The sequence below is a fragment of the Siphateles boraxobius genome, unplaced genomic scaffold (genome assembly GCF_051911475.1).
Source record: "Siphateles boraxobius isolate OS27281-9 unplaced genomic scaffold, OSU_SipBor_1 13, whole genome shotgun sequence".
In the NCBI taxonomy this organism is placed as follows: domain Eukaryota; kingdom Metazoa; phylum Chordata; class Actinopteri; order Cypriniformes; family Leuciscidae; genus Siphateles; species Siphateles boraxobius.
This window is the reverse complement of record NW_027508733.1, coordinates 14,991,595-15,016,514: the sequence shown is the minus strand read 5'-3', so window position 1 is coordinate 15,016,514 and position 24,920 is coordinate 14,991,595. Positions and strand designations below refer to the sequence as shown.

Genomic DNA, 24,920 nt, shown 5'->3' with positions numbered 1-24,920 from the left:
TTCACACAAAAATGAAATTTGTCAACACAACTCACCCTCATGTTGTTCCAAACCTGTATGAGTTTCTTTCTTCTGCTGAACACAAAAAAAGATATTTTGAAGAATGTTGGTATCAAACAGTTGATAGTAGTCGTTGACTTCCATAGTATTTTTTTTCCTACTATGGAAGTCAATAGCTATTTTCAACTGTTTGATAACCTATTTTCTTTAAAATATCTTCTTTAAAGGATTAGTTCACCTCAAAACGAAAATTTCCTAATAATTTACTCACCCCAATGCCATCCAAGATATCCATGTCTTTCTTTCCTCAGTGGAAGAGAAATTAAGTTTTTTGAGGAAAACATTTCTGGATTTTTCTTCAAATTATGGACTTCAATGACAACCAAAGGTCTTCAAAAAAATTTATTTGCCTGTAAAAAACAATGAGAAGAACAACATCCAACCTTTGTTAGAGTGCTTGAGTGATCTCAAAATTTGGTTAGATCAGAATTTTCTATGTCTTAATGAAAAAAAAAAAACGATATTGTTGTGTTTGGTCGTGCGGGAGATTTATGTGAATGTGCAGATGCTCTTGGTACTCTATGTTCCCATATTCGACCTTTTACCAGGAATCTGGGTGTAATTTTTGACAGTGCTTTTAAATTTGAAAGACAAATTAGTTTAGTTGTTAAAACTAGCTTCTTCCATTTGAGACTTCTGGCGAAGGTCAAGCCATACATGCTACGTAAAGACTTTGAAAGAGTCATACATGCTTTTATTACGTCGCGATTAGACTACTGTAACTCTTTGTATGCCGGATTGGAGCAATCATCACTTCGACGGCTACAGTTAGTGCAGAACGCAGCAGCTCGACTTTTAACCGGGACCAAAAAATGTGAACATATTACACCCGTATTGGCCTCATTACATTGGCTTCCTGTTTGTTTTAGAATTAAATTTAAAATTGCATGAATTGTTTTTAAAAATCTAAGTGGGTTGTCGCCTTCATATTTAATGGAGCTTTTACATGTCCACACACCTGTCAAAGTACTGAGATCTTCCGACCAGATGCTTCTCGATGTGCCTAGATCTAGGCAAAAAAACAGAGGTGACAGAGCGTTTGCAGTGGCTGCTCCTAATATTTGGAATAGTCTGCCAATTTATGTAAGAAAAGCGCAGACTATTGAAATATTCAAGTCCTTGCTTAAGACGCATTATTATACTTTGGCTTTCAATCCTAGCTGAGCTCTGATATCTTGACCTGTGGGTTATTTCTGTTTGTACTTTGTGTGATATTGTTTGTTTAATAATTTGTTTTTGTTTCTTTGTTGGATCTTGTGAAGCACTTTGGTCAATTATGATTGTTTTTAAATGTGCTATATAAATAAAATTGAACTGAACTGAACTGAAAGCTCTTTGAAGTGCTTGAAACAGCTGTGCACGATCGCAGCTGAGGAGGGGGGTCTTATCTCGCGAAACAATAGGTAATTTTCAAGAAAAGAAAAAAATATATATACTTTTTAACTACAATTGTTCGGATTGAGCTGATCTGCAACACGCCGGGAACTACGTCATCACGTTGAAAGGTCACTGTTGATGTCACGGACAATTGATGCTCAATCCGAACAATTGTAGTTAAAAAGTATGTATATATATATATATTTTTTTTTTTTTAAATAACCTATCGTTTCGCTAGATAAGCCCCTCCTCCTTAGCTGCGATCGTGCACAGCTGTTTCAAGCACTTCAAATACCTTTGAAACTGCATTGATTTGGACTTCAAAACGCTGCTTGTCATTGAAGTCCATTATTCAAAGAAAAATCCAGAAATGTTTTCCTCCAAAACGTATTTTCTCTTCCACTGAGGAAAGAAAGACATAGATATTTTGGATGGCATTGGGGTGAGTAAATTATTAGGAAATTTTTATTTTGAGGTGAACTAATCCTTGAACTATCCCTTTAAAAGCTGTTTATACCTGTAAACTGCTGGTGTACTGGACATGCAATGTTCTTAAATGGTTTTAATAGGGTAATTTATGAATAATTGTTTTTTTTGACAAGAACATTGTTTGGATTGTCTTTTGATCTGCAGTTATAATAAAAAAAGACAGGGCTTTATAATCAAAGAGGTCCTAAATTTGAGGTTGGTAGGGGAATCAACAATTTTTTTTCTCTGATATGTGCATTTCAAGTCGTTTTTAAGACCAAAAAAGGATAAGAAAAAGCTTTAAAACCATGTCAGTGGGCAGTAGATTATTTGTCAATACCTGCTCTCTACTCATCTCCATCACTCTTTCTTTTTTTCTCAGTCTCTTCATCCCTTTCTCTTTCCATCCTAAAGCTGAGCTTTTTTAATTTACTAAAGGCTACAATTTGTATATATTCTTAATATGTACACATTCATTATTAATTTTGTACCTAACATGATGAAAACGGCTTTGTTAATGTTTCTTGTCCCCTCACAATGACAGTGAACTAATTATTACATTAGCCTACATGTCACGTTACATAGGTCTATTTTCAGTTCAAAATGGCGAAATTAGACAAAACTATATTAGTTTGCCTGATTTTTTTTTAAATGTCACATATGAAATGTTAAGTTTAGCTACTTATCTCGCACTTGACCGTACGCCTCGACTCGCACTGTTAAAATTCGCGCTCAGCATCGTCTGTGAACATAAAGGCCGCCTACTTTGATTTGATTGGTCATCTCAAATATTCTGACATTGACGATCAGTGACAGACCAATGAGGATCAGATGAACACACACACACACACACACCCTGTCCTCTGTTTCTGACGTGCTCTCTGCTCAGTGCCGCTGCGGATTGAAGATGAAGAACGCCCTGAATCTGATTATAATAAGACTGAAGCGTACACGAATTTGTGTAGCCTACATTAATCACAAATTTTTAGGGGGGCTAGGCAGAAGTTTAGGGCCTAAAAAGGGCCCAGCGACGCCCCTGCTGATAAATATGAAGTTGCAAAGGAAAGAACGTCTTGGATCAGGAGGTGAGGTGGTGAACTAACAGCTAGCCTGAACTTGACCCAACAACTAATCAATTAATAAAACATTTCGGTTTCTTATAATTTGGCTTTGGCTGCATTACCCTATAGTTTATTTTTATTCTTTTTACAAATGTAACCAACATTTTCGTAAGTAGGCTACTAGATGTGTTGGGATATTTAACATGCCATTTTAATTAGCCTATATTATGCTGAAATGAACGAAATGACTCGAAAAAAGATTCGTTCATTTTGCTGAACGAGACTCAAAGATCCGAGTCAGTAAAATGATCCGAACTTCCCACTCCTAAATCAGACACTGGATGACATAAGGCCACATCAGACGTATTAATTCGAACCCTAATTCATGTAACATTTCTGTTCTTAAATGTGAACAACAACAAAAAAGATTCATTTAAAATCTTTGTGATTTTTAGATTTACACATTCAGATAATACGTTTTTTCTTCTTCTTTCGCTTTCGGTTCCTTTTTCACCTACTTACTATACACGAGTCTCAGTTAGGGTAATACTGCAGGTTTCATCAGAAGAAGAGCTATGGCCTCCACCGTCGCGTTTCTTCTGCTCGTGTCTGCGGGTTTATTCACAGTCGGTAAGTTAGACGGGGTGTTACAAAATTCTAAAGAAACACTTTAAACTTGTTTTTGGGCGGTTTACAGACAATAAATAGATACATTCTGATACTTTAGAAGTTATCGGTTGTTTGTTTTGTATAAAATGTGTCATTTCCCCTGTTCTTTAAGGTTTTGGGGATGACTGTAGAAGCTACACCACCAGAAGAAACGAGTTCAAGTCCTTTAAAAAATGCGATTATGGGCAGCACTGCTGTGGGACCTGCAATGACAGATACTGCTGCTCCAGTGCTTCTTCGAAGATAACCGATCAAACCTTGTGCAAGTTGTAAGACATTTTAAATCGATTCTGTCTTAATTCAAATGCCTTTTAGACCCCAAATTCCTTTTCCACAAAAGGAGAACAAATTTGAAGTCTTTAAAATTAGAACTACAAACACGAGTGAAAAGTGTTTTAAAAAACTACAGACATGGAGGACGCGCAAGTCTGGCGTTTATGTAGAGAGGTTTAGATAAAGGGGTTTGAGTGATTAATTATCAGTATCTAGCCTGACGACATTATATTGCATCTGCAGCAGCATTGTGAACTTTTGTTAAGATACGTTAAGTCATTACACCTTTTAAATGCATCATAATATTCAAATTGCAAACACATGAGGAGAGTCTCCGCATGAAAGACACACGATTGGCAGATGCACGTGCTCTCTGAAACGGTAGGAAATCAAATTAGATTGAATGGAGGATTTTAACTGAGACAAGATGATTGACAGGGCAGTTTACGGTGACAGGATGCACGCAACAGATCTGGCCATTAAAGATGACGATATTATGTCCCAAAGTTTTCCTACTCTTTTGCTACACACTCAAAAGTATGTAGGCTACTTTTGGGGAGGGCTTGCGCTTCAAGAGGCACACGCAAGGTCTCTCGCTCTCTCACAGTTCTCCGCACAACCATGACGGTAGACGTAGGATCCACTTGTAGATCAATGAGTACAGAATCCCTATGATTACAATGACCGTCATTTGAAGTGTCTCAAAATTCAGAAATTATCGTACATTATGGGATTTTTATCATTATTTATCTACATCGTAAAGAGGTCAAAATGATTGTACAAATACGATAATTATCGTACGTCTGGCAACACTGACTGAAAGACAAATGAAAGAAGAGAGGAGGAGCATGACGCAACATTAAACAATTTTTGTTGAAGGGATTACCAGACAGTCCAAGGCAAGAAAAGGCGGGACCAAAGAAAATTTGTTCATATAAAAGTTTGTTATTAATGATATAAATTTAAATAAACAAAATGATCATTAAAAATAAAAGGATTATATATAAATACAATTTTAGAGATTTATAATGCTTGTTGCTTCATATTTTGTCATAGTCTGTCCATCAGCCGAATCAGTGATGGCTCCACCATTGTTTCAGGAATAATAGGGACTGTGGTCACATGCGTTGTGATCATCATCATCTGCTGCTGCCGCTGCTGCCGGATGTGTTATATGTGCAGAGACCCCAGACGTAAGTGTTTAAGTGTCAATAGAATGTTACAATGTTACATTATTAAGGCTGGTAGTAAAATAAGAATTTTATATGTTTCTTTCTGTCTTGTTTTTCCCACAGCTGTGGCAGGACCGAATATAACCACAGTCTTGAATACACAATCCATTCAGCAGCAGCAGCAGCCGGTCATGCAGCCAGCTCAGTATCCAGCATACCAGCCTGTGCCGACTCAACCGGGCTACGGCGTTCAGTCTATGCAGACGGGACCATATCATGGACAGCCATACGCACCAGGACCCCCACCCTCATATAACATGGCCGGTAAGAAGACCTAGCACTAGATCAGGGGAGAAAAACTGTTTTTGGTTTTGTTTCAGTTTAGATCCAACACTAGTTTTCAAATTAAGCCTAAAGGGTTGAAGCTAAAGGTGCGTTCACGCTATGTCGTAATAACTGTAATGATTCTGAACTGTAAAAAGCCTTCACGTACATGTAGAACCTGTAATTACAACGTGTAAACTGGTAATTTTCTCAGAGCTACGACTTGTAGCATGTGGCCGCTGTACCACCTGACCACTGCAGATTTAAGGTGTGTTCGACTTGAAGTGGCGCTGTGCAGACCAGGGGCGGCGCCAGCCGATTTTGCCTGAGGTTCAGCCCCGAATGTTTTGAGTCAAGCCCCGAATGTAATGACTGTCACTGAGCAAATATGAAACTGGACAATAGCCTATGTGGTAAACACCCGAAATCATAAGTTGCTTTATTGCTCATTGCGCTTTGGCTTTGCATATACTGCATACAGCCTGTAAAAATAGACCTTAAAAATAATCTAGCCTATAGAATACATTTCTTTGCTGTCGGTAGCCTATGGGCTACTCCATTTCGTCCTCTCTGTTGAATATGCAGCAGCAGCAGGAGGAGGAGCTAGCACAGTCAACCGCAAGAGTGCGAGTTAACAACTGAGACAGTCAGCGAGCAGGAAAGAAAAAAATTAAGAAAAATTAAGCAAACGAGACTTCGGGGATTTTTCGGAAAGAAGTCAGTGGGTAAGAATTCAGTTTTTTTATCCTTAAAGTCTGAAGATAGATCATCATCTGGCTGGCTTTCACTGTAGGCCTATTTGTTTAACTAGCTAGTTATTACCATAGGCTAATGTTATACGTTAGCACTTTACTGACATTTTCTAGTACAGAATCTCCTCCGGATAAAAATAAAGGAGAAGAAGAAGCTGAAACAAGTGATAGAAGATTTCTCACTCTCTCAAATATAAAATAACGTGATCATCATCAAACATTAAACCCGCTTAATATTATCAAAGTGGGACCATCTGTCCCGCATTTTTTGAAGCTGTGAAGAATGTGAAGCTGTGTCCCGCGTCACGCAAGCCATAAGCAGTGTGCCGCATTTTAATTTTGTCTGCATCATTTTATTGAATCGTCATTTAAATTACAATTCTAATATTGCCTTTCTTTATGAAACTTACCAACATTCAAGTGTTGATAAAAAAAGAATGTATGAAGCTAATGAAATGTCTTTAAAATTAAAGTACAGTTAAAGGTATTTTTAATAAAAATTATCTACATTTGAACATAATAGTATACTGCACGTGCAAAAATAATACATAGTGAACTATAACAAGTATAAGTTTGTGTTCACTTAAAGAAAACTTGCAAGTATACTTAACTAGTAGTTTACTGAGAGTATACTTCAGTGTGTACTTTCATAAACTAAAAAAATACTAATTGTATTAAAATTGTAAACTACTACTAGTATACTTATAAGTTCACTTGTAGTACAGATGCATTACAAATGAGAAACCTAGTTGTGTACTTAAAGTTTACTACTCTTACACTTATAATACATTTAAACGAATAATACTTCTTCTTAAAATGAACTTTTTCATAAGGGTAGCCAGAAACATTAGTTTTATCCCACCACTGCACTGAATATTTTCCTTGTTTATCAGGTGTTGTTTTCTCTAAGGATAACCAATAAGCATTCACATAACATGTATGTGTGACTTGTTTTGTGTTATTAGTCTGTAGTAAATATACACTTTGATTTGATTAAATGGTTTTTTAGAGGGTAGCAAAGATGAGCTTCAGACTGGGGACGAGCCAACAGCAGCAGCTGTGCCAGGATCAGACATGGAAACTGGTAACAATTAATCATTCATTTTACTTTGGAGAAAGTTAAAAGTGAAACATTGTTTATCCCAATGCTCCTAATCTGAAAAGTTTTTGACAGATGTACATTGAGAATTATATACAGTTCCATGCCATGGTGTGTCAATGAACGTAGACTAAAGTCATTCATGTATTGCTTTAACTTAGGATCTCATACATCATTTTGAATATTTATGTCAAAAAAATAAAAATAATTTATATTAAAGGGCCCCTATTATGGCATTTAAAATGTTCCTAATATTGTTTTGGGAGTCCCCAACAACAGTTTCAGACCTGCGAACCTTGAAAATATTTTTTGCGTAGCATCAGCAGGGGTATCCACTACTATTGAAAACTAGTCTAAAATTAGGAAACCCCTAGAAAACAGTAAAAAACAACAACAAATAGATGAGTACATTTAAGATAGGCAACTTAATTTATTATTCCGATATCCAAATATGATACTAAATCACACAGGAAAAATGACTTTTATTTGTGACGTTCTGTCTTTGCATTTGAACATTGCACATTTTAAACTGCACATGCATTAGCTGAATAAACGTTAGCCAATACAAACATGTTTATAGAAAAAAATTGACAATGAATAGACAGGAGTCCAATAATAGCAAAACGAATCACTTATTCTAAAAAGAACATCAAGTATATAAGTTTAAATGAATCCGAAATATGGGGCTGTGTTAACAGTAAAACGTCTGTCTTTTAACGAATTTTAAAAACACGGATGGATAATACAAAATGCTTTCTGACATTTTGACAGAAAAAAACACAACCTAAAAAAAAATGTAATATAGCCCGTCAATTTACAATTATCTTCTCTCTCTGTGCGCGCGGTCTGTGTTTGTGAGAGAGAGCTCGCGCAGCACTGATACAACGGTACTTTTTAATCCATAAGTAACTAATACGCTAGTATTCATACAAAATAATTATGTAACATAATTAGGTACTTTAGTTATTATTAACACAATAACATAAAACACAGAGCCGGACCGAGCCTTTTGGGGGGCCTAAGCAGAATTTGATTTGGGGACCCCCATCCAACTACGCGGAGTCACCTGAGCTTGACGATTATTGACACAAATGTCACGCAATAATGTTACATTACAAATGAATACAGTGAGGTTATGTATTAACACAAAATAATTACTAAAAAATAGATGCCTACTTAAATAAAAAAGTTTTAACTTTTACTTTACTCTTTTACTAACTCTTTGAAACTTCTTTCAAACTGTCTCAAAACATATAAAATAAATTATTTGCTAAAATAATGACAAAACTGAGGAATCAGAAACATAATAAGAGCAAGGGTTCAACAATGACAATTATTGTTGAAAACTGTAAAAATATTATTATTTCTCAACTGTCTCAATACAGTGTAACTGTCCTCAAAATCTTTTTTATTATTATTATTGTAACAGACTTTGTTGGATTGTACATGACAGAATCCAACAAAGTCTGTTACTATAATACCGGCGGTAATGATGTACTGGCGCTCGTTGTATGTGTGTATGCAATCTATTTTTCCCCTCGGGGCTTGCCGTAGATAGGAATGGGTGGTGCGCACTTGGTACTGGAGTGTCGCGGGTTTTTGGAGTTAGTGATCTGATGTGTGATATAATAAAGTGGAGAAGAGTTCAAACTGCTATGTTTATTATTTATTCAAACTGCTACCCTTACACCTAGAAGGTTAAGTTCCCCTGCGGCTATTTTCTCCAACTTAAACCGATACCGTGACTATGGGCAGTTGCACACGAATTGTCTATGCACTCGCGAGGTGTCTAGATTATGCGCATTACTTAAACGCTGGCAGACACATCAGCATTTGTTGGCAGGTATATTGATCATGAAATCAGAATTGTTTATGAATTATTCATTCATGCATTCATTTGTGTTACCTAAGTCATCAAAAAAAAGAATAATATTTAAACTCGATTGGGGGGCCCCAAGCAGCTGCTTAGTTCGCTTATGCCTTGGGCCGACCCTGATAACACCAAGGGGGTAATTCATCAGCCGGAAGTTGAAGCCTCGCGGGAGCTGCCATTGTAACAGAACTTCACCTGCTGTTAGCATTCCATTGACTCCCATTCATTTTGGCGTCACTTTGACAGCGAATAACTTTACATCTGAGGCGTCCAAAGACTTCATTTGTCCATTATTTATTTCTAAATAAACACAACAATGTATGAAAGGCTCCATTACTTTGTATCTTACGTTATGGCCCCGTAAAAGCCGTTTTTGTTAAAAACAGGCTAACGATTGCGTCATAACCACATGACTTTATGTCGCACAATAGAGAACCGTATAGACAGGAGGAGAAGCTCGCAGGCAATCTTTTACTGTCTATGAGGCAATCGGGGAGACATAGAGGCATAAAGTCAAGGGAGAAGCCCATAGATAGAGAGTCCATAAAAACAACGGGACAAAATATTTCAACAACGTTTTTGAGGAATTAGGTGATTCAGATTTGTTTGCCACAGCTACTAGAAGATTTACAACTGTCAGACTGTCAGTTTGAGCCTGCGCAGTTGCTCGGCCATCAGGTAGGAAGTGCAATAATCGGGCTTCATTCTTCTCCGTTGAAATCAATGGGGTTGCTGTGTCCATTTCTTTTACTGTCTATGGATAACACATGCAGACTACGTTTCTCAACACTGAGAATGAATAAATAAACGCCTGTTTCTCCAGACTCGTGCTTATCAGTAATCCACAAATTACAAAACTTTCATAATCACTAAGCCATAGCGATTTAAATTTTATTTAGATTTATTGTTCATTTAGATTTAAAATGCGTACTTAAGCATTTTATAATTTGCATGGCTGAATGATTATTTCCTCTTATCTGAGTGACCATGAATGAACGAGTATTTTAATCCATGGGATCACTCCCATATGATAATCGAATCCAGATTAAGTTAACTAAAAACAATATTTCAACTTTCCACATCCACCCCAGCCCGTTTACCTTCAGGAGTCAGAAGTGCTGTGACTACTGTACTGTCCTCGCTTATGAACTCCGTCAGACGTCGGGCCGCGGGATTGGAAGAGGATCGAACGGTATTCTTTATTGCTGCCGATTTTCAGTCACTTTTAAATGATAGGCCTTACGCATCTGTCAATCATCCCCGCTTGCTATTTGGGGAATGAACCCAGCGCTATGATTGGTCGAACTCCGCTTCTTTTGCTGTTGCTTGATTTGAGGACTGCGCTTGCACAGAAGCGTCACCAGGTTTTTGCGTAGTTTAGAGTGACAAATCGTACCACCGTACTTTGAGGTCAAAATGCGTACCCACTACGCAAAATGTGTACAGGTTGGCAGGTCTGCAGTTTTACATGCATCCAATGACAAAAAACACTTTTGTTGTCTTATAATATGCATTTATTTTTACCTGATTTGCTCAGCGACTCACTTATGAATCATTCAAAGATACATTTTTCCAAACCCCTCCTTTGCGTGACGCTAATCTACGGTGATCGGTGAATTTGATTTATGTTAGACCATAGCCCAAAGTTTAGTGGTAAACACCCAATTGGTCATGGATTGCATTAGCTCAACGCATAAACATATTGATAAAGCACTGCAGTATTACACCAAGGCTATTGATAATATTGCTCCATTTATGACAACTCCAATATCAACGACAAACATTTCACATATTTCAAAACAAGTGATGAGAGAGAAAGACAATAGCAAGTGGCAAGTGTGTGTGTGTGTGTGTGTGTTGAGAGAGAGAGAGAGAGTATGTGTGTGTGCATAATGTTAAAGATGTATTTTGACTGAAAGTAAATTGTTACTTTAATAAAAATAAAACTCTTCGAGTGATCCCTGTATTTACATAAAATGGTCTGGGCTAAGCCCCGGATGTCCTTCAATGCTGGAAACGCCCCTGGTGCAAACCGATCGGTGTATGACATTAAAATACAGCGAGATTCGAAAGCATACAGAGCTTTATTTATGGTCATCACGACATGGTGTGCAGTGCACGCAGCATAGAGCTGAGTTTGCACCCCTGTACTCGAGATTGCTTTCACTGGTTGGTTGGGTAGTCGAATACTTTCACCAGTAGTCGCAGCTGTCGGAAGCCATCGAGTAATCTAGCGTACAACAATCATAATGATGCGCTTGTTTTTATTCACTAAAAGCAAACCAGCAAGCCATGAATGCGACCAAAGAGAGTTACTGTGTCCGAAATCTCTTACTTCCATAGTAGGCAGAAAACAGTATGTGACAAAAGAAGTATGACCGAATTCACAGTACTCATAAAAGAGTAGGAAAAAAGTACCCGGATGACCTTCTACTTCCAGTGAGATTCTGAAGTGTGAATACGATGGACACTTTACTATCCCATGAGGCCACAGGAGAGGATTTGTGAATGGCAGGGTAGATCACATGATAATGAAGTGAGTGAAAGAATCCAGATTCCACTCCAAGATATATTTTAGAATAAGCTCATCCCCAAAATGGCTTAATTATCATAGAGATGATGGAAGTGAAGTTATATTGTTTCTTCACTATTTTGGTTGATCACATCCAGAGCAAATGGTCATCTTCAATTGTAGAATGGGAATGGGTGTGGGACACAAAGAACCTTCTCAGACAATGGGGTGTCTCGACTTCACTAACATACAGACCACAGCTGTTATAACAGGAGCAACTTCATTTACATTAAGAGTGGTAAACTGTAACAGGATAAAAGGTTTGAGATTTGGATGTTCTGGGTTCAGTCTGACGCCGCTGAACCCAAGGTGCTTTGTGTACTTTCCTCATATTATATTAGCGCGCGCATCATCTGCTCCTCAGATTTCTCTGCCGAAAAAGGAAGCTTGTCGGCAGCGCGAGGAGCTTGGCAGGGAATGCAGCGTCTCGTTCCCTATTCAGAGAACATAGGTTACAGCAGTAACCAGAGACGTTCTCTTTCATAGGTTCACTCAACGCTGCGTAGCTAAGACGCAGTGGGAACAAATGACCAAACTCGCCAAGCTAAGCGCTGCCGTAACTATTACAATGACCAGATAACTTACATGACTGGATCAAGCAGACAAAACATGGGAACCTGGAGCCATGTCGAGATTAGATTACCCTGGTAGTAATCTCTATTAATCTCCAGTATTATTACATTGTTTGATACAATATTGTTTTATTTGATATGTACATTTTTATTTTATATTGGTCTATTTATTATTACCATATGTTACTTGTATTTATATTCTTTAAAGATTTAAGTTAATATTGTGTCCAGTTTGGCCCAGTAAATAAAAAGGTATTATTTTTTGACAAAGTGTGTGCGGTTTCGTTTTCTTAAGTACCGTTACAAGAACCGTTTAAACACCGGAACCGTTTAAAAAATACAGAGTAGGTACTGGTATCGGATAAAACCCAACCAATACCCAACCCTAGCTATGACTGTCTTCTGGAGCTCACTTCAGTGCGGACTCGGCTAAAGTGTCCATCAAAGGCGCATATCAGCAGTAAAGAGGGTGTTTGCAAAGCACCCTTCTGAAACCTAGAATGACAAATGGGACATCCTACGGTCTTCTGGACTGAACACTTGTGGCGGCCATTAGTCCACAAGCCTGTTAGTGCAAATGAAATGTGCCAGCTTTTTAAAATACAAGGCAGACATAATTGTTGGGCTGTCAGTTAATAAACACTTGTTGGCACTTATTATTTTATTTTTTTTACCAAAGGTACTCAAGTAACTATTGTTTTGACTAGGAGAAATCAGAAGTCGTGCAACCCCTACCTAGTATAGACAGATTGAGACAATGTACTGATATTTTCCTTGAAAATAATTTGTGTCTTTTTGCATTTCCAGCAAACCCTGGATATCTCAGTGTTCAGGCTCCATATGACGGAAGTCAGGCCACGTACCCCATGATGCCTCCTGCCCAGCCCGGTAGTGCAAATCTGCCCTCTGCAGAGCCCAGTAGTGCTTATCCGCCCCCTGCCCAGCCCGGTAGTGCTAGTCTGCCCGCTGAGACATTCGATCAGCCGTCCTTATAACCCTGCCCACATGCAGCCACCGAAGACCGGATACTAAACCACAAGCGTCTGTCACATCCGTCACTGATGGATCGTGGAGGTTGAGTACGGCAGTAAGACTAAGAATGCCCCGGATTCTATGCAAGACTAGTGGACGTGTTATAGTCAGAGTTATTTCTGTTTTATTTTCAATCAGTCCTTTCAGTTTAGGTTTCGCTCTGCGACACACTGTAAAAGTAAAGATTTAAAAAAAAAAAAAAATTATTGAAGTTAGTTTTAAAAGAAAATACCGTTCGAAACTTTCTACTTTTCAAAATTAAACTCAATTTGACATTTCTTTGTAATTAATTGTGAAAGTTTTACTAGAGATTTTACGAGTGAAAATTGTTTGTACAAAATTTTCTGTGTTGATTATTCAAGTATTACACAAATATTGAACTGTATAATATATTGCATATCTTTTGATACAATTTGATATACTAAAAAAAGTAAAATCTAAAATAAAACGTGGTCATTTTTAAGTTGTAGTTTAGTTTATTTTCGCAATTTTGCTTTTGTATTTTCGTTTTCGTTACCAGCACAATGCTCACAGTAACATGAATGTCTTCGATTTTTACATTTAAACTAGCAGGATCTGTGATTTTATTTTGAGAAAGTCTCAATGATTTCCATTTTAAATTTTTTCCTTTGAGGGTCTAAAATGCAGTCATATTTGAATAAAATGCAGTCTCGTACAACACCCGCGCGTTGCGAGTAGGACATACTGCTACTGATAGATCATAACGTCTAGTTGTGGATACAATGCTGGAGGAGTGTCACATTATGTGGCTGCAAGAAACCTGGCTGGCGAAACAAGATCTGGATAAGTTGAACACTATACACGTGAATTTCATGGGGCTGGAGAGTCCACTACCGACCTCAGTACAAGGCTGGTTCGAGGTAGGATAGCTGGTGGTGTAGCTATACTGTGGAACATTAAATATGACAAAATGGTGAATGTGGTGCGCCTAAATGTTTACTGGGCCATAGGGCTAGAGATTGACTTTAATGAAAAGAAATGTACTGTTTTAAATGTTTATACACCGTATGAATCATATGAGCATGAGGACGAATTTATGAACAGGCTAGCTTTTATTCAGTCATTCATAGAGGATAATAGCTCATCTTGTGTTTATGTTAAGGGTGATTTTAATGCTGACATGTCAAATAGCAAATCTTTATTTCAGAAAAATACCTGAGCTTTGGCGTGAGCACTACCGGGACCTGTTTAATTGTGTTAAAATTAGCCCAGTTAGAATCAATGAACATATTGATTTCTCAGCAGATATGATAGTTAGGGCAGCAGATATTCATGGTGCCATTGATATGTTGGAGAACAACAAAGCCTGTGGAATGGACTGTATTACTGCAGAAATTTTGGACCTTTGCTGTCCATGTGTTTTAATGGTTGTTTGGTCCATGGTGTCCTGCCAAATGCTATCATGTCTGTGATGTTACTGCCTGTGCTTAAAGACAAGGCTGGTAAGCTCAACAGTATTGACAGTTATCTACCTATTGCATTAGCCAGTATCTTGTCGAAAGTACTGGAGAGAATACTGTTAACAAAGCTAGAAATGTATGTCCTAACGACTGACAATCAGTTTGGGTTCAAAAGAAAGCATGGAACTGACCTGTGTATCTATGCTCTTAAAGAGATTGTGTCCAGATACACAAGCCTGAATATTCCTATGTTTTTTTGATGCGTCAAAGGCATTTGATAGAATTAATCATGAACGATTGTTTGTAAAATTGCTAAATAGAGGTGCCCCTACATTTTTAGTGAGAATTTTAATGTTTTGGTATGCCCATAAAACGTTTCTAGTTAAATGGGACAATGTTGTATCTGCTCCTTTCCATGTAAGTAATAATGGAGTGCGACAAGGAGGAATTATGTCTCCTATTTTATTTAATGTTTATATGGATGAATTATCAAACCAGCTAAACAGGTTAAAAACTGGCTGTCTTGTGGGCAACACTATTGTTAATCATCTTATGTATGCAGACGATCTGGTCCTGCTCTGTCCATATAGTGCTGGGCTGCAAGGTTTGCTCTCAGTATGGCCTTGATTATGACATAAAGTATAACACTAAGAAAAGCCACATAATGATAGTTAGAAGTGATGAGGACATGAAATCAACTTTCCCGACCTTTTATTTGTCAGATAGCCCTCTTGCTGTGTGTGAGGAAGTTAAATATTTAGGTCATGTATCCAATGACTGGACGGATGACAAAGACCTATGCATGTCATCCATGAAATGATATGATATCATGATTCATGATATGCATGAAATATGACGGTCAGTGCTGTAAACTTTATTCTCAAGCTAATATGCTTATAAGGTTTTCTATGTGCTCTGACTTTGTGAAGTGCTCTCTGTTTAGAACCATCCCACCGCTATATACTGCTCAATTGTGGTCTAACTATAAGAAAAAGAGTATGCAGAGGCTCAAGGTAGCACAATGATGCAATGAGGCTGCTGCTTCGTGTCCCTATAGGTGGCATAGTGCCAGTCATTTGTTTGTGTTTACTAGAGTGCCAACTTGTGAGGCACTCTTAAGACAACTGATGTTTACTTTTGTGTGTCGCCTGGACAAGTCAGTGAACCATATAATTGAAGCCCTAGTCAGTCCTCTGAAAAGCTGTTATAGATACACTTCTAGGTTAAGACGACATTGGTGCCATAGCCTGTATATCCGGGCTAATATGGAATTTTTATGCATGTATTTATGTATGTATGAGTTATATGGACCTGTGTCTGCAATAAAGCTTTATATAATAACAGTGAGTGATGCTGAATTTCCATAATTTCGTCATGAGTCTAATGACTTGTTTTGACCAGTTGAAAATGTATTTTATTAAAGGAACACTCTGTTAAAGCATTAGGAAACCACATGTTTTTTGTACAGTCTTTCACAGTTCCTTTTCAGATTATATTGTTTCGGATTACTTTTTTTTTTTTGAAGGAGCCTATTTTTTTTTACTTATAGATTTTGTAAAAGTTAAACTGCTGTTTTATATTTCATCTCTATATGTGTGAGAAATGTAGAAAGCTTGATTGTTAAAATAAATATCTTATTGTCTCTTTTAAAAAAAGGGAATTTTGAGAAAGTTCTACAGGGGAACATCAAAATTGTCAAACTCAACAAAGTCGACAACGGACAGCAAAACTGCTGGAGAAGATTTTGGACTCTTTTTTATGCAATGTTTGGTGAAGTTACACCACTTGAACGTTTATGGGACCCCTTACTGGTGAAATAAAAGAGAAACAATCTAGTGCTTGTATTCATCTAATTGTTATAGAGTATTTTTCATGTATTTAGCTATTTTTTAATTCTGTGTTTGTAGTTTTTAACCTGATTTTTTCACATTAGTAGAGAGAATTTTTTTTTTTACTGTTTTGAATATGATGCTGAATATATGCAGATATACTGAATGTATTGAAATATATTTAATATATTATTCCTCCCTGTGTTCCTGTTTTTGTATGCCTTTTGATACATAGATGTGTGTCCCTCGATCTCGCGTAAAATGCAGAGGTGATCGAGCTTTTGCAGTGGCTGGCCCTAAGTTGTTGAATAACCTGCCATTATCCCCGAATGCTTCTACATTAGCTGAATTTAAATCCATGCTTAAAATTCATCTTTTCTCTTGTCCTTTCAATTCTTTGTAATTCTACTGCGTTTCTTGTCTTCATTTTTATATTATTTAAATTTTTCTATCCATTTTTGCCTTTTCTGTTTTTCTTTCATGTACAGCACTATGGCCAACCAAGGTTGATTTTAAATGTGTTTTATAAATAAAATTTGATCTGAATTGATTTTGATATTCAATAAATCTGTTATTCCTGCAACTGATTCCTCCTCTTTTCCCACCCTGAAAAAAAGTGGCGGTTAGCAGTGATGTAGCCCTCGTAGTGGAAGAAGTCGTTGTTCTAAGAAGTCTCTGTGAAGTACCAAAATATGTAACTTCCATTTTTATCCCTTTTCATTGTTTTAAGTATTGTCACCTTTAAACACTGAGCAATTGATATGTCATTTTATTAGACAAAAAGAGGCCTGCATGCTTTTCCCCCGTTTATTTAAATGTTAAAACGTTGGCTATTAAAACTTTTGGATATTTTACTGTTTTGACCTTTAAATTTGTTCATTTGTAAGGGAAACAGTTGACAATGTTTTTTATATACAGACAACTAGAAAAAATAAGTTTTATTATATTTCAACCTTAAATTTTGTTTATTTGAAATAAGTCAATTTTGAATAAATATGATAGTTTTTCTCTTAACATTGATAATTCCACAGTTTTCCCTTCTCCTCAAGTCAGGAGTTTGGGTGCGATTCTCGATAGCACTCTCTCTTTTCAAACTCATATTAATAATGTCACTCGATCTGCATATTTTCATTTACGTAGCATTAACCGTAGCCTATTCGACCGTCTCTCTCACCTACTAGTGGAGCCATTCTCGTTCATACACTGGTTACATCCCGTATTGATTATTGTAATTCTCTTCTAGTTGGTCTTCCTCTTAAATCTACACATAAACTTCAATTGGTTCAGAACGCTGCTGCTCGTATCATCACCAGATCCCCTTATATTAATCATTTTACTCCGGTCCTTCATCAGCTTCATTGGCTCCCGGTAAAATATCGAATTGATTTTAAGATTCTGTTTTTGACCTTTAAGGTCATTCATAACCTTGCTCCACAGTACCTTACTGACCTTCTTCAGATTTATAAACCGACCCGTACTCTTAGGTCTTCTTCTTCTGTTCTCCTTACTGTACCTCCTGCTCGTTTGACCACCATGGGTTTCAGAGCCTTTAGTCATTCAGCTCCCAGACTCTGGAACTCTCTTCTATCTGGCATCAGTGACAGTGAATCTTTTTCCATCTTTAAATCTCAGCTTAAGACTTAATAAAGGTAAACTATAAATGAAAAAGATTGTGACTGATGTGAAGGGGGGGAGAGAATATCTACGTGCGTCACGTTTAGTCGATAAAACACTTCCGCATAGGATACACCTGTGTATCCTCGCTCATAACTCCTCTGAAAGCCTCCTCACTCCTCGATCCTCGAGTCCTCGCGGTGCAATTAGAGAATTGAGATGTCCTTCAAGATGGCTTTGCTTGATTGGTTTCCGGGTCATAGGATGGAGGACAGAGGAGCGAGGAGACGAGGAAGGATATTGAGAAGCACCTCCTGACTCTATGGTCACAAGCGAGGATCCTATGCGGAAGTGTTTTATCGACTAAACGTGACGCACGTTATATATTCTCCTCCCCCTTCACATCGGTCTCAAATTTTTAATTTACACTTTAGCTTTGCAGTTTATATAAACCACACATCTCACATATTTCAACAGGGTAACTTGATTATTATTATTTATTGAGAATTTCTTAAATAACCAAACTTCAACAACAAAAGGGCAGATCCTTCGAGCGCTGCTGATGACGCTGTGAAGTGACGCTCGAGTGATCAAGTATTCCAATGTATAAAAAAAGCTTTCATTTGATTCCTCCGTCCTCATTTTCTTTCCTTGCATCTTTCCCTCACAACCTACAGGGGGTGGAGCTGAGACGCGAGGAAAGGAAGCAAGGAAAGGAAACAAATGATGCACAAATAAGAATTGAGAAGCACCCTGTATCAAATCAGACACTGGATGACATAAGGCGCTGCAAATTAGACGTATTAATTCGAATCCCTATTCATTATACATTTCTGTTCTTAAATGTGGACAAAAAAAAGATTAATTTGAATTCTTTGTGATTTTTAGATTTACACATTCAGATGAGTTTCACAAGATTTTTCTTCTTCTTTCGCTTTCGTTTCACCGTTGCAGTTGATGAAGTCTAGTCGGTTCCTTATACGCCCCCCTACTTAATTAATATTCACGAGTCTCATTTAGGGTAATGCTGCAGGTTTCATCAGAAGAAGAGCTATGGCCTCCACCGTCGCGGTTCTTCTACTCGTGTCTGCGGCATTCACAGTCGGTAAGTTAGACGGGCTGTTAAAAAAATCGAAAGAAACTCTTTAAACTTGTTTTTGGGTGGTTTACAGAAAATAAATAGATAAATTCTGATACTTTAGAATTTATCGGTTGTTTGTTTTGTATAAAATGTGTCACATTTCCCCTGTTCTTTAAGGTTTTGGGGATGACTGTAGAAGCTACACCACCAGCAGAAACGAGTACAAGTCGTTTATAAAATGCCATTATGGGCAGCACTGCTGTGGGACCTGCAATAACAGATACTGCTGCTCCAGTGATTATTCGAAGTTAACCGATCAAGACTTGTGCAATACGTAAGACATTTTAAGTCGATTCTGTCTTAATTCAAATGTATTTCAGACCCCAAATTATTCTTTGTCAACAAAAGGAGAAAAAATTTGAAGTCTTTAAAAAAAACATCTTTTTTTTTTTGGTCAGCTATTGCTTTAATTTCTCCCTCATGATCTGTAACTATTAACTACCGGTATAGTGATAAATCAGAAAACTGTGAAGTCCATATTAATTTCTTCTGAAATGTTTGGTTTGTAGGCCTATCTAATTGATGAGGAAAATCTCAAATCTGCAACCTAATCAAAAGTACTTTTTTTGTAATTTTTTTGCGATGTGGGTTACTTGGAGGTTTTGTCTTGCTGTGTCGTTCCGCCCATCGTTTCTTATGTGGTCGTTTTTAATAAGCAGCAGTTTGCAAGATGCATCCCCCAGAGATTGAGACGATACAATTGTAGCTGCCACTTTGTGTGCAAGGTGGGAAAATGCTTTGCTTGATATGTAAAGAACAAAGAATTAAAAGTTTTTTGTTGCGGAAGCTGTTGCGTTCACATTTATAAAGTCAACTGAAAGACAAATGAGGCAAGAGAGGAGGAGCATGATGCAACATTAAACATTTTTTGTTGAGGGGATTACCAGGGTGTCCAAGGCAAGAAAAGGTGGGACCAAAGAAAATTTGTTTATATAAAAGTTTGTTATATAAACAAATGTTTTAGTTAATATATATATATATATATTTGTGCCACTTTGCAAATTTCATATTGTTTTAATTATCCAAGCACAATGCAACTATCCAGGGCTTTGTTTCTCAAAAGTATCGTGAGCTAAGTTAATCGAAGAAAGTGTAGAAGAGAATTTGAATGGCCAGTCTCCAAACTAACTGCAGATACATAGGAAAATAATTAATATTTAAATAAACAAAATGATTATTAAACAAAAAATAATTAAATATAAATAAGATTTTAGGGATTTATAATGCTTGTTGCTTCATATTTTGTCATAGTCTGTCCTACAGCCGAAGCAGTGATGGCTCCACCATTGTTTCAGGAATAATAGGGACTGTGGTCACATGCGTTGTGATCATCATCATCTGCTGCTGCTGCTGCCCCTGCTGCTGTATGTATAATATGTGCAGAGAACCCAGACGTAAGTGTTTTAGTATCAATAGAAGGTTACAATGTTACATTATTTAGGCTGGTAATAAAATAAGAATTATATATTTATTTCGGTCTTGTTTTTCCCACAGCTGTGGTAGGAGGAACGCATATAACCACAGTCGTGAATACACAATCCATTCAGCAGCAGCAGCAGCAGCAGCCGGTCATACAGCCAGTTCTGTATCCAGCATACCAGCCTGTGCCGACTCAACCGGGATACGGCGCTCAGCCTATGCAGACGGGACCATATCCGGGACAGCCATACGCACCAGGACCCCCACCCTCATATAACATGGCCGGTAAGAAGACCTAGCACTAGATCAGGAGAGAAAAACTTATTTTGTTTCAGTTTAGATCCAACACTAGTTTTCAAATTAAGCCTAAAGGGTTGAAGCTAAAGGTGCATTCACGCCATGTCGTAATAACCTTAATGATTCTGAACTGTAAAAAGCTTTCACGTACATGTAGAACTTGTAATTACAACGTGTAAACTGGTCATTTTCTCAGAGCTACGACTTGTAGCATGTGGCTGCTGTACCACCTGACCACTGCAGTTTTAAGGTGTGTTCGACTTGAAGAGGCGCTGTGCAGGCCGATCGGTGTATGACATCAAAATACAGCGAGATTCCAAAGCATACAGAGCTTTATTTATGGTCATCACGACATGGTGTGCAGTGCACGCAGCATAGAGCTGAGTTTGCACCCCTGTACTCGAGATTGCTTTCAATGGTTGGTTGGGTAGTCGAATACTTTCACCAGTAGTCGCAGCTGTCGGAAGCCATCGAGTAATCTAGCGTACAACAACCATAATGATTTAACGCTATTAACCATATATATAACCATAACGCTTGTTTTTATTCACTAAAACCAAACCAGCAAGCCATGAATGTGACCAAAGAGAGTTACTGTGTTCGAAATCTCTTACTTCCATAGTAGGCAGAAAACAGTATGTGACAAAACAAGTTTGACCGAATTCACAGTACTCATACAAGAGTAGGAAAAACGTACCCGGATGACCTTCTACTTCCAGTGAGATTCTGAAGTGTGAATACGATGGACACTTTACTATCCCATGAGGCCACGGGAGAGTATTTGTGAATGGCAGGGTAGATCACATGATAATGAAGTGAGTGAAAGTGACATGTGAAGTATGAGACCTATACTCAGAATATGTCCTCTCCATTTAACCCCATTCAAGTTAGCGCACACACACAGTAGGAGTAGTGAGTAGTGTAAGAAATTGTAGTCTGCCTCGACCCAGATTCCACTCCAAGATATATTTTAGAATAAGCTCATCCCCAAAATGGCTTAATTATCATAGAGATGATGGAAGTGAAGTTATATTGTTTCTTCACTATTTTGGTTGATCACATCCATAGCAAATGGTCATCATCAATTGTAGAATGGGAATGGGTGTGGGACACAAAGAACCTTCTCAGACAATGGGGTGTCTCGACTTCACTAACATACAGACCACAGCTGTTATAACAGGAGCAACTTCATTTACATTAAGAGTGGTAAACTGTCACAGGATAAAAGGTTTGAGATTTGGATGTTCTGGGTTCAGTCTGACGCCGGTGAACCCAAGGTGCTTTGTGTACTTTGCCGCTGCTATGCTGTAATAAACTTAATTTTTGAGATCTCCGTCCACATCATTACCTTACAGTAGTAAACACACACACACTGCAAACCCTGCACACACACACACCCAGAGCAGCCATTTTTGCTGAGGCGTCCGGGGAGCGATTGGGGGTTAGGTACCTTGCTCAAGGGCACTTCAGTCATTTCCTGCTGGTACTGAGAATCGAACCCGTAACCTGAGTCTGACTCTCTAACCATTAGGCCACGACTGCATAATGACACCATGGCAAATGTAGTACGTCCAGATTACATTCATACTACACATATTCATACTATACAGAACATTCTTTTATAGGTACTTATTCAAAATAATATGCGATTTCAGACGCAGCCAGTATGTGGCAGGAGGACGATGACAGCAATTAGACTGCATAGATTTTGGCATTCTATTATAAACTCTATTGAACCTTTTGAGTAAAGATCAAAATGATGAGAGTAGTTATTGTTTTTACTGTTGTAGACCTGTGAAATGTTATATGAGGATGCGAAATTTAATTTCGTTAATATATGTATGTTTGTACTATTGTTTGACATTAAAGCTCGAAGCTAAATTTAAGCTAAGTTTATAATGGCCCTGTCCCAAATGGCAGCCTTAACACTCGCGGTCTTCCTACGAGTTTGCACTTTTGTGACGTAACACCGCTATGACTGTCTTCTCGAGCTCACTTCAGTGCGGACTCGGCTAATGTGTGCATCAAAGGTGCATATCAGCAGCAAAGGGGGTGTTTGCAAAGCACCCTTCTGAAACCTAGAATGACAACTGGGACATCCTACGGTCTTCTCGACTGAGCACTTGTGGCGGCCATTGTAAGTCCACACGACCATAAGTGCAAATGAAGTGTGCCATCTTTTTACAATACAAGACAGACATTTTTGTTGGCACATTTTGTCTTTTTTTACCACACGCACTCAAGTAACTATTGTTTGGACTAGGAGAAATCAGTAGTCATGCAACCCCTACCTAGGCTAGTACTAGACAGATTGAGACAATGCACTGATATTTTCCTTGAAAATAATTTGTCTTTTTTTATTTCCAGCAAACCCTGGATATCACAGCAGTCAGGCTCCATATGACGGAAGTCAGGCCACGTACCCCATGATGCCCCCTGGCCAGCCCGGTCTTGCTTATCCGCCCCCAGAGACATTCGATCAGCCGGCCTATAACCCTGCCTACATGCAGCCACCAAAGACCGGATACTAAACCACAAGCGTCTGTCACATCAGTCACTGTTGGATCGTGGAGGTTGAGCACGGCAGTAAGAAGAATGCCCCGGATTCTATGCAGATTATACAAGACTAGAGGATGTGTTATGGTCAGAGTTATTTCTGTTTTATTTTCAATCATTGAGTTTAGGTTTCGCTCTGCGACACACTGTAAAAGTAAAAATTTTATAAAACAAAGATTATTGAAGTAAGTTTTAAAAGAAAATACCATTTCAGTCTTTCTTATTTTCAAAATTTCCAGTTTAACTCTATTTGACATTTCTATGTAATTAATTGTGAATTTTTTACTAGCGATTTACGAGTGTAAATTCTTTGTACACTAGTTTTAGCTTTCAGTGTTAATTATTCTAGTATTATAGTAAGTAGTTTTGATACAATTTGATATACTAAAAAAACGAAAATCTAAAATAATAAGTGGTCATTTTAAGTTTAGTCTATTTTTGCAATTTTGCTTTTGTATTTTTGTTTCATTTTCATTAACAGCACAACACTCACATAAACATGAATGTCTTCAATATTTCATTTCAACTAGCAGGATCTGTGCTTCTATTTTAAGAAAGTATCAATGTTTTCCATTTTGAGTTTTTCGTTTGAGGGTCTAAAATGCAGTCATATTTGAATAACAATGAGTGATGCTGAATTTCTATAATTTTGTCAGGAGCCTCACGACTTGTTTTTACCAGTTGAAAAAGGTATTTTATTAAAGGAACCTCTGTTAAAGCATTAGGAAACCACATGTTTGTACAGTCTTTCACAGTTCCTTTTTTAGTAGATTAGGTTGTTTCGGATTACATTTTTTTTTTTTAATAGATTTTAATAAATTTTTTAATGTTATAGATTTTGTAAATGTTAAACTGCTATTTTATATATTTCTATCTGTGTGAGAAATGTGAAAAGTTTTATTGTTAAAATAAATATTTTACTGTCACTTCAAAAAAAGTGAATTTAAAGAAAGGTCTACAGGAGAACATAAATGTCAACAAAGTCGACAACGGACAGCAAACCTGCTGGACAAAAATACTTTTTTTGCATGGTTTTGCAAAGATTTTGGACTTTCATGCCATGTTTGGTGAAGTTACAACACTTGAATGTTTATGGGAGCCCCTACTGGTGAAAAAAAAAAAGGAAATAATTATTTTACACTAAATTCAGTGTATATCCTTTTAACCTTATTTTTACATATTAGTAGCAAGATTTCTTTTTACTGTTTTGAATATGATGCTGAATATATTCAAATATGCTGGATATATTAAACTATATTGAGTAGGCTATATTATTCCTGTTTTTGTATGCTTTTTGATATTTAATAAATCAGTTATTCCTGCAACTGATTCCTCCTCT

General features: G+C 37.4%; 2 protein-coding genes across 2 annotated transcripts in view; both read left to right on the top strand.

The window, feature by feature from the left end:
• Nucleotides 1-3,505: 3,505 nt before the first annotated feature.
• Nucleotides 3,506-24,920, top strand: part of shisa10.1 (shisa family member 10, tandem duplicate 1) — a 32,467-nt gene continuing 11,052 nt past the window's right edge. Inside the window, exons 1-6 of the mRNA XM_077227078.1 lie at nucleotides 3,506-3,596; nucleotides 3,748-3,762; nucleotides 19,427-19,583; nucleotides 20,561-20,703; nucleotides 20,804-21,013; nucleotides 23,393-23,554. Coding sequence (XP_077083193.1) covers nucleotides 3,542-3,596; nucleotides 3,748-3,762; nucleotides 19,427-19,583; nucleotides 20,561-20,703; nucleotides 20,804-21,013; nucleotides 23,393-23,554 — 742 coding nt within the window. The 5' untranslated portion in view covers nucleotides 3,506-3,541. The remainder of the gene's footprint in view (nucleotides 3,597-3,747; nucleotides 3,763-19,426; nucleotides 19,584-20,560; nucleotides 20,704-20,803; nucleotides 21,014-23,392; nucleotides 23,555-24,920) is intronic.
• Nucleotides 5,202-24,906, top strand: LOC143735798 (uncharacterized). Its single transcript, XM_077226054.1, has 4 exons — nucleotides 5,202-5,404; nucleotides 7,166-7,240; nucleotides 13,080-16,134; nucleotides 24,272-24,906. Exons 1-3 carry the CDS (start codon nucleotides 5,272-5,274, stop codon nucleotides 13,265-13,267), a joined length of 396 nt encoding a protein of 131 aa, XP_077082169.1. The 5' UTR covers nucleotides 5,202-5,271; the 3' UTR covers nucleotides 13,268-16,134; nucleotides 24,272-24,906.